A 13,464-nucleotide genomic window follows, 5' to 3' on the forward strand; every position below is an offset into this window, starting at 1 on the left:
AAGAGGGTATATACCTTCTCCAGAATATTTTCGACCGCTACCAAGTCAGCTCGCTTTGAGACCTTAGTTGTGTGAGGGCCCTTTGGAGAAATCAGTACATCCCCTTCTGTGTCGGTTTCATTCAGCATAGGGGCACCCCTTGTAATACTTGTGTTTGGTACAGGAGACTTCCTTACTCTTTGGTAGAGGGCGGCCTGTCTCACTAGCTTACCCTTCTTACGTTTGCGCGATTTTTTACCTACGAGGGGAAACTCCTGCCTAGTATCAGGAGTCACGATAATAGGTGAAGCCCCAACTAGCTTTCCATCTGGTACAACTGTGGTAGGTGCAGGGGAATTTGGGGACTCGGGGTCTCTAGTGACATCACTTGACGGAATAGGTGGTAGTGATACGGAACAATTACTAGGGCCATCATCTTCCATTGTGACTATAGGAAGAAGAGCGGCCTGAGATTCCAACCTATCTATATTTTGCTCAATACCAGTCAGATGGAGGGGTTCTGAGGGAGCACTGACCATACTAGGGGGGGTACCTACTTGAACCCGGGTAATGGCTGGTGTGAGCGACTGGGCGTCTGCCCCCAATGATGAACGTCTTGCGGGGAGGTATACTTCAGATAGACGCCGCTCAGAGATGGCGATCTCCTTTTCAATCACCGCCGCTACCCTGGTAATGAAACGGTCCATTGACCCTATCACAGGGCTCGCGGCATTAGATCCCCTTTCGACCTCACCCCTGAGAGGCTTACCAGAGCGTGTAGACATGGTTTGAGCAACAGAAGGGGAACAGGCACCAAGCGTGAGTCGTCGTGGTTGGTAAGAGGAAAGGGACGGGGCCCAGCCCAGCCTCTGTCAGCCCCTGACGGCCACAGACGGCCCGCCCTCTGCCCGGGCTCCGCCCGGCGCTGCCCGCGCGCGTCCCGCGACGCGGAGGGGTTGGCCCGCCTTTGTAGCGCCTCCGGGCGCGCTGGCTGCGGGAACCGGAAGTACACGCAAAACCCACTGGGAGCTGTAGTCTCCAGCCGCCGTGAGTTGGTAATAGCGGCGAGACCTACAGCGTTCCTGGACCCAGGGGCAGAGGCTGCGTGTGGTGAGATGTGCGTCCAGGTAGGGTTCTCCAAGCAAGAAAGAAAGCCTCCCGCTCCACCGAGGGGCTGGCCCACCTTTGTAGCGCCTCCGGGCGCGCTGGCTGCGGGAACCGGAAGTACACGCAAAGCCCACTGGGAGCTGTAGTCTCCAGCCGCCGTGAGTTGGTAATAGCGGCGAGACCTACAGCGTTCCTGGACCCAGGGGCAGAGGCTGCGTGTGGTGAGATGTGCGTCCAGGTAGGGTTCTCCAAGCAAGAAAGAAAGCCTCCCGCTCCACCGAGGGGCTGGCCCACCTTTGTAGCGCCTCCGGGCGCGCTGGCTGCGGGAACCGGAAGTACACGCAAAGCCCACTGGGAGCTGTAGTCTCCAGCCGCCGTGAGTTGGTAATAGCGGCGAGACCTACAGCGTTCCTGGACCCAGGGGCAGAGGCTGCGTGTGGTGAGATGTGCGTCCAGGTAGGGTTCTCCAAGCAAGAAAGAAAGCCTCCCGCTCCACCGAGGGGCTGGCCCACCTTTGTAGCGCCTCCGGGCGCGCTGGCTGCGGGAACCGGAAGTACACGCAAAGCCCACTGGGAGCTGTAGTCTCCAGCCGCCGTGAGTTGGTAATAGCGGCGAGACCTACAGCGTTCCTGGACCCAGGGGCAGAGGCTGCGTGTGGCGAGATGTGCGTCCAGGTAGGGTTCTCCAAGCAAGAAAGAAAGCCTCCTCTTCAATGTTAATGTCTGGGCCGACTTTCTGTCTCAGTTCGACCCTGACCACCCCAGGCCATCACAATCACAGGAACACAATCGATACAAACCAGTCTTGCCAAGTCCCACTTATCAGGAATTAGACTAGGGAATTTCAGTGCTCGTGCCACATCACTGCACTACAATGCATTAGTCTCGCATCCCTAAACTCCTAGCAGCGCTTCGAGGCGCTGCGGGCAGCGCTGTAGTGATGAAAGAAACGCAGCAAGCCAGGGGTGAGCTGAATCCCGCCTTGTGAACAAATGCCAGTTGCAGCCTCGAGGCCGCATGCACCTGACCAGCGTCGATGAAAACAAACACGCAAACGATTCTGTGATTCTGTCCAATAGTCATGGTCAAGTCAAGGTCATCCGCGAGGGTTTATGTGTCTGCAATCTGCATTAGCTCTAAGAGTACCGACTGAGAGTTGGTTTTTTATGAACATGAAGCTTTAAAATAACTCGAGAGGTGTCAAAAATGCAACGAGAGAAGTGAAACACTGTAATGCTGATTAAGACTTGTTTTGAAGGGTCACCACATGAAACTGGCCGCCCACTCTGAATGAAGGGGGTCTGTGTGGAGTCATATGTTCATGTCTTCCACATCAGCAAACCACAATCTCTGTTCATTAATCAGCATTTAACTTCTGATGGCAGTATTGTGTGCTGAGCTGCTACTAACGTTGCATCGGTTCACACGAACCTCTGAAGGCATGCCCTGGTGGGCCAGAGCAAGCAGGAACAGGTGAAGGCAGGTTGTGACAAGTATTGAAAAACCTTTTCACAGGTGTGATTAGTGCGCGAGAGTGGAAACAGAGCGCACACAATGTCAACCCCAATTGCCTAACACAGGATTTTTAAATGCTTAGATGTGAGTACCAACTCTGCAAAATTAGTGCATTTATCCCAAGTCTCAAGTGCGTGCTCCTACTCAAGGAAGTAGTACCTGTGTAGTGTGTGGATATTCACAAAAGTGTAACACTTTAACTCCGTACACGAACTTCATTGTAAGTTTCAATGTAGCTTCATAATACAGGCAAAGCTGCACTTTGTTTCTTCTTCCAAAATCGTTATTTTACTCCTATATTTTAGTGAAAAATGCATCTCGAGTCAGTTTTTGGTGCGAGGACGCATTTAAACAAGAGCTCCAGGAAGCCAGCACCTCACGTCCTGTTGTTCCTGTGCTTTCACAGTGAACTTATACATGCATTCACACTAAGGGGCAGATTTACACGCCCCTTTCGCCACTTTTTCCATGTTAAAAGTGACGCAAAAGTGGCGGAAGGGGCTTGTAAATCTGCCCCTATATTTTAAAGCAGAATGGCGCATACTCACGAAAAGTGGCGCAATGGCATGATTTTTTGGAGAATTTCCCATAAGTAGTGTAATGCAAAATTCCCGAAATTACACAGATCACGCCGGCGTTATTTACATTTCGCCCAGGCCTAGTGTTCAGCCATCGTCCATGCAGATCTTTAAGGCCTTGTGAGTCTTCCAGTACTCTAGTGTGGGCCCACAGGGCAGCCAGCCCCTCACCTGCCACAGGTCACTGTAGCAAGGGCTTCAGGCTCGACAGGGAGAGAGCACATCAACACAGGCTCAGCTCCTAGCAACCGGCCAGCCCATCTCAAACCAGAAGCCCTCCTCAGTCCAGGTCACGCACCCCCTGTGGCGGCCAGAGCAAGCAAATCTCTGCTTTATTCAAAATGCAGTTTTCTCTCAGTCAGAAGTGACGCGTCTTTCTTTGTGTTCAGCCTCACTTTCTTGAGACGTTTTCCCCTTAAGAATGATGCACTCAGTTCGAGGCTCACATTTTGGTAGTAGAATGTCACAGGAACCATGTAAAGTCACGCAAAGTCAATCTAAAAACTCGGCAACTATGACACACGCAAAAACTAAAACCACAGTTCCAGAAGAAGGGAAGCACGACATCTTACCGTCGGAGCCTGGACAGGGCTGCAGCACGAGGCGAGGGCCAGCGCGAGGATCAGAGGGGCCCCCATGCCGCGAGAGCGCCGGGATTCTGGACTGAACTGCTCAGATCTGCTGAGCTGACACGAAGGTTTCCAGTTCAAACGTTGTCTTTCGCAAGGGGCCCGGAGTCCGCGAGGCCCGCCTTGCAGTGGTTTTGCTGTTTTCCCAATGTTTTCTACAGATGCCCAGTTAATAACGAGCACCCACGAGGTTAATTATTAATAGTTTGGGGTGAGGGACTGGGGCGCTAGTTCCATCCGCGTGAAGGGCATTGGCCAAGAACCTCGGCCCGAGCCTGCTTTCAAAGCGCAGGCCACAAGCACGTTCTCACAACCCTTTGTTTCCTGTTTATTGTTCTTCCTCCAGTTGAATGTGTGCCAAGCCAACAGGACAAGATAAGCCACGCTTTTTATTCACAATGACCATGTACTGACCCCTCAGAAAGTTTCACGTTTGGGACACACACAGGAAACGTCCACAAATATTTTCTACATTTAATAAACGCACAAACATCTGTAATGGCTCTATTAATAGCGCAGGGAACTATTATACCTGCTACATTAAACCTAGTTTGCTTTTTCTTTAAGCCTGGTGTTTTTCCAGCCGCATATGTTGGTGAGGGGGTGGGTACTTTGCGAAAGTCTGTCTATAGCGCAAAGAGGGACAGTAATTTCTAATTTGTAACGTCAATCGTTACTGAAGTAAAGCTTTTGTGTTCATATTTAGTGTGCCTCACATTGCTCCAAAAATAACGTAGTTTACTGTACCACAGCACAACATTCCCACTACCTCATACCATACCATACTATACAATAGCATACCACATTATGATATAAGATTAAGGGGAGATTAAAAGTTTGGCAGACAGGGTACTCCATGAAGCTCATGGTCCACCCGCCTCATTTAGAGATAAGTTGCAGCTGCACCACCCCCTCTCAGTTTGGGCAGAGGAGCGTCACCCTCCTGCTGCCAGTGCAGCAAAAGTAGACAAAAAAGTAAAAAAAATAATTACCGTTTCATTTTCCACTGCTCCCAGCCTGAGCAGTGTTTTTGGGCAGGGCATAGCTAATGCCTGGCAGAAGGGAGTGGTTCTCACTCCACCAGTTTACACTGCGCAAGTCACTTTGGCCGGCTGTCTCGCGATGGCCAGCCTGACATGCGCAGTGTAAACCTCTCCACCTAGCTGCCTCAGACAGCTGGGTGGAGAGCAGGCACAGACCTCCTGTGCTTTCTGGAGCATTGAGGCAGCCCACTCCAGCCAATTCCAGCGCAGCTCTCATGCTGCTCATTTGCAGCTGGAGAGCAGCGTCGGGATTTGCAGAAGAGGGTTGCCTGGGGCTCCATGAGGTGCCGTCTCACTGTCGGCTTCCAAGCAGAAAGAAGAAAAAGACAGAGGAGAGCAAAACAAGGGTAAGTACATTTAAAAACATTTTTACACTTTTTTGGCCCCCACTGGTTTTGTCACTCGGTCCCCTCAACGCCCCTCCAGTGTTGAGGGTCACCACCCGCCACTGGACGAGTGAACTGTCATCTGTCCACTGGCACAACTTCCTATGGCTCCATCGACGTAGGCTGTTGGAGTAAAGCCATTACACTGCACTCATTATTTAGAGTGGACAATCTACACAATCATTAAGCATACATCATTAAGCAAATAACCCATCAAAGAGACAGGGATTGACACGTTTGAACCCACAAAAGATGGTTATGAAGCAGAACTGCCTTTACAGGCAAGTATCTCATCCTTCTCTAGTATTGCTTCTTTTGTAGATTCAGATGCCATTGGAATAAAATAGTAAGCAGTGGAATATCAGTTGTTACTTTGTGATAGTTTACATCGCAATACTTTACAATCCTTTCTTTTACATCAGATACCTTTACATTGTGTTATAATGTACCACTATCTAACCTACTGCTACAACGCATACAATAGCATCACGTCACTTTTGCAACTTGGCATTTGTAAAAAAAAATAACAGTTAAAAAAATTATTAAAAAATACATTACACTATGGATAAAATATGAGTAATACAAAAAATCTCCAACCAAGATGGCGGAGCCAGCATATCCCAGCATGTTGGTCATCATGTAATTTTCCAATGAAAACTGTCATGAATTTACATGGACAATTAAACAAACTATGGCGAACATTTTTCAAAAAATTCACTGAAGCACAAAAAAACGATATGAATGAAAAGCAACACTTTTGTGGTCACTTGTCAGAACCAGATGACCTCAAGGAACTGGTACAGTTTCATTGCAGAGTGCCACCTATCTACTGAACTATGTAAGAGCACAAGGGAAAAAAGTCAGTTAAAAAAATATTACATTGGGCCGTGGCTTGAGGCGTCAAGATGGCGGTCGCACTCTAAGAGTGCTCCTGACTCCCTCCGTCATCCGCCTCGCATCGGCCCGCTTGTACCTGTCATCGAAGCCCCACGTTCTCAGAGGCGATTCCTTTACCCCACCTGCATCGCTTTGACCCTTCTTGTGGACTGCCTGGTGCCCGCGCCGCCTTCGCTGGCTCTCTTCTCCGGGCGGCCTTGCTTCCTCAAGAAGATGGCTCCCTCGCTGTCTGATCTCTGGGCCTGACGTCTCAGCCGGGCGCACCGTCCTCTCCTTCCCCGCCCTATCCACCTTGGATCCTCCTGGCGGCAGCGGTCTGTGCCGGTGGCCGACGGTCGGGCTGGAGCCCGGAATCGTGAGGTGAGCTCCTGCCCCGGTGCCTGGGGATCGGAGGGGACCGGCCCCGGGGAGTCCTGGAGGCACTCAGAGGGGCAGAGCGGCGCCCGCGGCCTTCCGTAGGTGGAGGTGGCTAAGAGACGCTGCTGCTGGACAGCGTCGGGTGTGGCGCTACCCGCACGCCGCGCCTGCAAAAGAGACCAGCCGGAACTGCAGATGCGGGCCATGCTGCTCTGCTGGCCCTGCCCCGGGCGTCCCTGTGGTGAGTGGCAGCGGGGCCTTGGGGAATGCGACCGCCTGGCTAGCTGCGGGAGTGCCTGGCGCCGGGTGCGGCCTGAGCTGCTCCTCTGGGGAGGTGAGGAGGCAGGGAGTTCGTTTTGTGTGTCTCCTCCCCCCCAACTCTGTGGCGGCCATACCAGGGCCGCGCAGATGCGCCATCTGGGCGGACGGAGAGACTGTGGGCTGCGGTGATGCCTGGCCGGTTGGGCCACCCCTGAGGCCTGAGACTGTTATATTGCCTGCTGGAGACGCCGGTGAGCCCTACTGTAGCCCTGTGTGTGACTCCCGCTGGGACACGCTCTCCTCCCCCGGTCTGCTGCAGCTGTTCCCGCCCTCCGCCATCTTGGGGTACAGTGAGGGGATGTGTGCTGTTGGACCCGCCGGAGGAGCGGGGCGGCTGGTCTGAGACTATCCTGTGTCCCCGAGGGCGGGCTGCCTACTCCCCCTTCTCTTCCCCTGGACGCCCGGGGCCTTGCTGCTGAGGCCTGTTGGGGGTGCCCTGGGGTCTTGGGCCCACCGGTGCTGCCTTGAGGGCCACCACTGATGTGAAGAATTGAGCACCCCTAGAGAGTGGCCTCCTCCCTTCAACGTCGGGGAGCGGGAGAGGGATCGGCAACTATACCGGGTGGCAGGGGCTGAGGCCGAGGCGCCGGTGCGTCCCCTCCTTCCACTCCCTTCGACCACCTCCAACGGACTCTTAGAGGACATGGGCAGAAACCGCGCCACCCAGGCCACCATTCCCCCAACCCAAACTAAAATGGACCAATTCACCAAGCCCGATCGTGACCCAGCTGGCGGGTCTGAGGCTGCTCCTGGGGCGGCCGGGGGTGATCTCTCCACTATCCTGCAGGCGATTAGCGCATCACAGGCCTCGATGGAAAGCAGGATTGGTGAGGTGAGGGTAGACGTGGCCTTGATTCGACAGGACCTCCGTAATGCCACGGCCCGTATTACGGAGGCGGAGTCCCGTATCTCCATGATGGAGGATGACATGGGCACTCTCAAATCCCAGGTGGCCCGCCTTCTGACACAGACCTCGGAACTACATCGCAGGGCCGAAGATGCCGAAAATAGGGCCCGACTAAACAACCTGCACCTCCTGGGTTTTCCAGAGGGAGTGGAAAAAGGACGCACCGACACCTTTATTGAGGCCTGGGTCCGATCCTGGATCCCCAAAAAGAAACTCTCCCCCTGGTTTGCGGTGGAGCGTGCTCACTGGTCCCTCGCTCCCAAACCCCCTCCTGGGGCTCCCGCTCATCCTATTATCCTTCGAATCTTCAATTTCCAGGACAGGGATGCGATTCTGGAGGCCGCCAGGTTACTGGGTCCACTGCACTTCCAAAACTCCAAAATTATGGTCTTCCCGGATTACTCTATAGAGGTGCAGACTCAGCGCCGGTCTTACGACAAGGTCAAGCAAAAACTCAGGGCCATGGGCCTCCGATACGGACTCCTCTTCCCGGCTCACCTTAACGTGTTTTTCCAGGACAAAACATTTTTCTTTGACACCCCACAGGTGGCATGGACCTGGCTTACGGAGGGGAGCCCCCTCCTACCTGGTGCGCCCCCCCTGCCCGAAGAACAACAACGCAGCCTTGCCAGGAAGTACCCAAGGTGCAGTGGCGCCGAACTGGATCTAGAAGACGAGGCAACCGCCGGGGGGGAGTTCTCATTCGCCAGGGGCGCAGTCCCAGCGCTCCCCGACTCAGACCTCGAACCAAAGGGCCTCCTCCCCCACCCTGGTGTCTTCACTTATTGATATGGGTAGCGCCCCCAGATCAGATGTCACCCGGCGGAGGGCCATGTCGGACTAGGACCTGTCTGGGAGCCCGTGATCTGTGGCTCTGGTGGGGAGGAGGGGGTGTGATCAGTGCTATAGGTTGTGTCCCTTCATTTCACCCTTCAGGACCCTGTGTAGCGGGCCTATTCCTGTCCCCGTGAACGGGGCTCTACCTGGCTCCTCTGGTTTACCCGGCCAGGGTTTACCTTTTCATTGCAATCCCGGATCTGTACCATCCTATGACTCTTATGTTATCCACTCCATGTTTATCTACTGTGGGCATTCATCCATTTACATGGAGGGGGTCCAACTCAGCCATGCTCCTGTCTGTTTGTTGCTAACCGTTTTAGAGTAGCGAATCACCTCTTTGTGGGATAGTTAGCAGTTGGGGTTTTTGGGGCGACAGATGCTTCCACTTCAGAAGTGTAGGGTGGGGGGAGTTGGGGGGAAAGGGAGGGAAGGGGGACCATTGTTCCCCAACAGTTTGTTAATTTTAGCCACCTACGGGCCGCTGGTTGCAGTTCTCCTTGGTAGCCATGTCTCCCTGATTGGTCCACAGTTGACAAGCAGATCACTTCTCCCATCAGTTTGTTCTTTTTGGCCGCCTACGGGCCGCTGTCTGAGGTTCTCATTGGTAGTCGTGTATCCCTTTTTAGTTTCCACAGTTGACCAGAAGATCACCACTTCCCATTGCCCCTTTTCTGAGCCCGGATCTGGGTGGGTGCTCCCCTCGGGCTGGGCACGGTCCCACGTCGACATCCGCCCCTCCGCATTCCATTCCTCTAGATGACTTACACCCTCATTAGGCCTATCCACATCCTCTCCTGGAATGTCAATGGCCTCTTGGACCGAATCAAGCGCACAGCCATCCTCCGCGCTGCTCACCGCCACACACTGGACATTCTCTTCCTCCAGGAGACGCACCTCCTGAGTACACAATGCAACTTCCTAGCTCGCTACGGATTTGACAGGGTCTGGCACTCTGGTTTTACATGGGGCTCCTGAGGGGTGGCTATTTTACTCAGGAAGGGGCTTCCCTTTACCCTGGCTAAAGCCGAGACTGATGCACAGGGTCGTTATGTGGCCGTCTCGGGAACCATTGAAGGGCGCCCCTTGAACCTCCTAAGCATTTAGATTCCCCCTGCACTCCTGCCTTCAACTCTTCGCCACCTTACACAGGTAATCTCCTCCTTTCCACAGGGTCTTACGGTGGTAGGGGGGGACTTTAATGCCGTCGTGTAGCCCCTGCGTGACACGACGGGGACCCCAAAGGAGGCCCATGGCACCTCCGCGAGGATCCTCTCGAGCTGGTCCTCGGCCCTGGGCGTCTGTGACGTGTGGCGGGTTTGGAACCCCCGCGGGGAACAATACACCCACACATCGGCAGCCCACCATACTCACTCCCGTATTGACCTTCTCCTGATGCCTGCCACAGACTGCCAGCTGGTATCTGGGGCCATGATATTGCCCAGGGGGATTTCGGATCACTCCCCCATCTCCCTCCGTCTCGGGTCCTCCCCGACGGGTCCACGGGTGACTTGGCGACTAAACGCCTGGTTCCTGCAGGACTCTGAGATAGTGGAGTCACTTGGTCAGGAATTGCGTCACTATTTTTCCACTAATACGGGCTCGGTTCCCTCGCCGGCGACGCTGTGGGAGGCCAGCAAGGCCGTTGTCCGGGGTGTGTCCAGGGGACTGGTCCACGCGAAGCGGTTGGTGCAAACGGCCCAACTTGTCCAGCTGGAGTCTCGGGCGGCGCGGCTGGAAACAACCCAGCTCACTAGCGGTTATGGAGATTCCTCCCGACAATTGACAGCGGTTCACAAGGAGATTCGCCGGATATCGTTGGAATCAGCTAAAATGCTTAGCCCGTATTTATGGGTGGGGTGATAAGAATGGCAAACTCCTCCACAACCTAGTGTCCTATCCCAAAGTCAACTGTATTATTCCCGAAATCCGTTCGGATACCGGGGCGCTCCGAGTGAAGTCCTCAGCCATCGCACAATCTTTTGCTGCTTACTACGTGACCCTCTACACCGCTCGTCCCCCAGGCGCTCCTCTGGCTAATTTGCTGGACAGGACTGGTACTCAGCTGCCGTGTCTCCCTCAGGAGACTGCAGAGGCTCTGGACCGCCCCTTCACCCTGGAGGAAATCCAGGAGGCTATTTCCCTATTACACCCCGGTAAAATGCAGGGTCCCGATGGTTACCCTCAAGAGTTCTACGTGGCCTTTCGGGATATTTTGGCCCCCCATTTGGTGGACCTATTCCGTTATGTGGCGGAGACAGGGTCATTCCCACCCGAATCTGATGTGGCCACAATAGTGGTCATTCCAAAGACGCAACCACCCTCCCTGAATTGTGCGGACTACCGCCCGATCTCGCTGATTAACATGGAGATCAAGATCTTCGCTACTGTGTTGGCTCAGAGACTCAGACCCCTCCTGCAAGACCTGGTCCACCCCGACCAATGCAGGCTCATGCCTGCCAGGGGCACTCGTCACTGCATTTGTCACCTCCATCTGGCTCTGGCCCACCGTGGTCGCCTAACCCCGTATTTGGCACTGCTTCTCATCGACTTTGAAAAGGCCTTTGGTGGACTGGGGTTATCTTGAGGATGTGCTGGAAAGGATGGGTTTCGGTCTCTCCTTCCACCACCTGATCAGAGTTCTCTATACTAACCCCAGAGCCCATGTTCTCATTAACGGTGAGCTTTCTGAGACATTCCCATTCCGGAGGGGCGTGCGTCAGGGGTGTCCGCTTTCACCACTCTTATTCACGCTCGCGATGGAGCCCCTGGTGGCGCTCATCTGACAGGACCCACGTAGCCAAAATTTGGGCCTGGGACTTGAGCCAGGTCGATAAGATAGCCCTATATGCGGACGACGTTCTGCTTTATTTGGCGGACCCAGACAGCTCTGGCCCCAGGTGCCTGGAGGTCCTTTCCGCTTTCGAGTGGGTCTCTGGACTCTGCCTTAACCCAGCGAAGTCGACTCTGGTCCCTCTGCATCCCTCCCGGGATTGCTTTCACTGGCAGGCAGACATCCCCTTAGGAGACATTCGGTCAAATACCTAGGCGTGTGGGTAGACAGACCTCAAGAGATTGCAGACCCTCTCCCTTAACCCCCTGGGCAGGAGTGCACTCTTCAAAATGATGATTCTCCCCCATTTTCTTTACATACTGCAAAACATTACTATCCATCTCCCGGGTGGTTGGTTCTGCGAACTTGACGGTGTTCTCACCCGGTTCCTCTGGGAAGGAGGGAGGCCACGTTTATCCCTGGTGCACTGTCGTATCCCCCCCCTTTGACGGGGGCATGGGAGTAACTAATCTCCACCTCTACTACCTGGCCAGGAAACTCATCATGATCCATGATTGGTTTGCGGGAGGGTGGTCCGAACCAGCATACCGCGTGGAACTCAGCACATCAGACTTCACGCAGATCCAGGCGTTTTTATATGGCAGCCTGGTGCCCCAGGCTCTGCCCCCTGTCACCAGGACGGTGCTTCTGGCCTGGGGCACGGCCCTACGACACGTGCGGTGGGACCAGAAACTCACTCAGCAGACGCCACTTTGGCATGGGTCATGGATGCAAGAGGTCTCGTCCTTGCAGGGGTTCCGACACTGGGACCTTATTGGGATGTTGCTGCTCGGAGATATATGGGTAGGGGACCACATCCGATCCTTTGTGGACCTGCAGCAGGGCCACGCTCTTCCCCACTCCCAATTCTATAAGTACCTACACCTCAGACATGCCCTTCATACACACGTCTCACTCCCTGTCTCCCTTCCGCAGTTCAGCCCGCTGGAGGCCCAGGTGAGGATGGGGAACCTAGGGAGGGGGGGAGTGTCCCGCATATACCGGTCACTGGTGAACAATGGTCCCGCTTCCTTGGATAGGCCCAGGGCTTGATGGCTGGGCTCACTAGAAGAGGCGGATTGGAGGGATGCCACACAAAACCCTGACCACATCCTCCAAGTTACGCCTGGTCCAACTTTACCACCTTCATGCTGCATACCTCACCCCGACACGTCTATTCCGGGCCCAGGTGAGATCCTCACCCTCGTGCGCTTTGGCACCGTTCTAGAGAGGGGCGGAACTTGAACTCATGCAAGCCCTGGGATGGGAGGTTCCCCACGACCCGATACGCCTGCTGGTGGGGGTGTTTGATGGCCTGGATGGCTCTAGGGTGGACAAGCACTTTTTGGGGACGGCCGTGCCGGTGGCCAAAAGAGACATAGCTGTGCACTGGCCCCAGGTTAAGGCACCAACTGCTTAGAGATGGAGGAGGGGAGTGGACTGTTGTGGGATGCTGGAGGAATCCCTATTTGAAGCCTGGGGATGTCCTGACTTATTTAGTAAAGTGTGGGGTAAATGGTTTAACATGCTACCACTATGATGATCTGCCTTCATTTTATTTTATATACATTTGTATTTTATATCTGGACTGCCATGCCCAACCCTGATGGGCCGCCCTTGTCTTGTCGACTGTGTACATTGTCATATCTATCTCAGTGATTAATGACCTGCTGCCAATGAATTTCCGTGTTGTTAAAAATCCAATAAAATTGATTATCAAAAAATATATATATATTACATTAGTACATGCAATAATGCAACATAATAACATTTTTGTATCTCTTTGTAAAATGTATAGATACTATGATTTGGAGGACTTCACCACAAAAGAAAACAAGCATTTGCAATGCAATAGGTCTCGCATTAATTAAGTTTGAGCTATTGGCATTGCTAAATATTGCAACACCAATTGCAACAAAAGTCTATAAATTGTAGGCCAAAAAAATGTGTATTTATTTTGTAGCAATTGCGGCATGCTGCGCTTTAGATGAATATGTTTAAAAGTAAAGTGTGCCATCCTGCGATTGCTACAATAGTTAATTGTGGATGCGTTAACAATTGATGTGTGCACTGATG

General features: G+C 53.5%; 1 protein-coding gene across 1 annotated transcript in view; it reads right to left on the bottom strand.

Moving 5' to 3' along the window:
* The window catches only part of HGFAC (HGF activator), a 751,326-nt gene extending 747,258 nt beyond the window's left edge, over positions 1 to 4,068 (bottom strand). Inside the window, exon 1 of the mRNA XM_078678540.1 lies at positions 3,751 to 4,068. Within this exon, the coding sequence (XP_078534666.1) occupies positions 3,751 to 3,816 (66 nt within the window). The 5' untranslated portion in view covers positions 3,817 to 4,068. The remainder of the gene's footprint in view (positions 1 to 3,750) is intronic.
* Between the last annotated feature and the right edge of the window lie 9,396 nt (positions 4,069 to 13,464).

This window comes from Lissotriton helveticus, chromosome 2_2 (genome assembly GCF_964261635.1).
Source record: "Lissotriton helveticus chromosome 2_2, aLisHel1.1, whole genome shotgun sequence".
Lineage (NCBI taxonomy): Eukaryota > Metazoa > Chordata > Amphibia > Caudata > Salamandridae > Lissotriton > Lissotriton helveticus.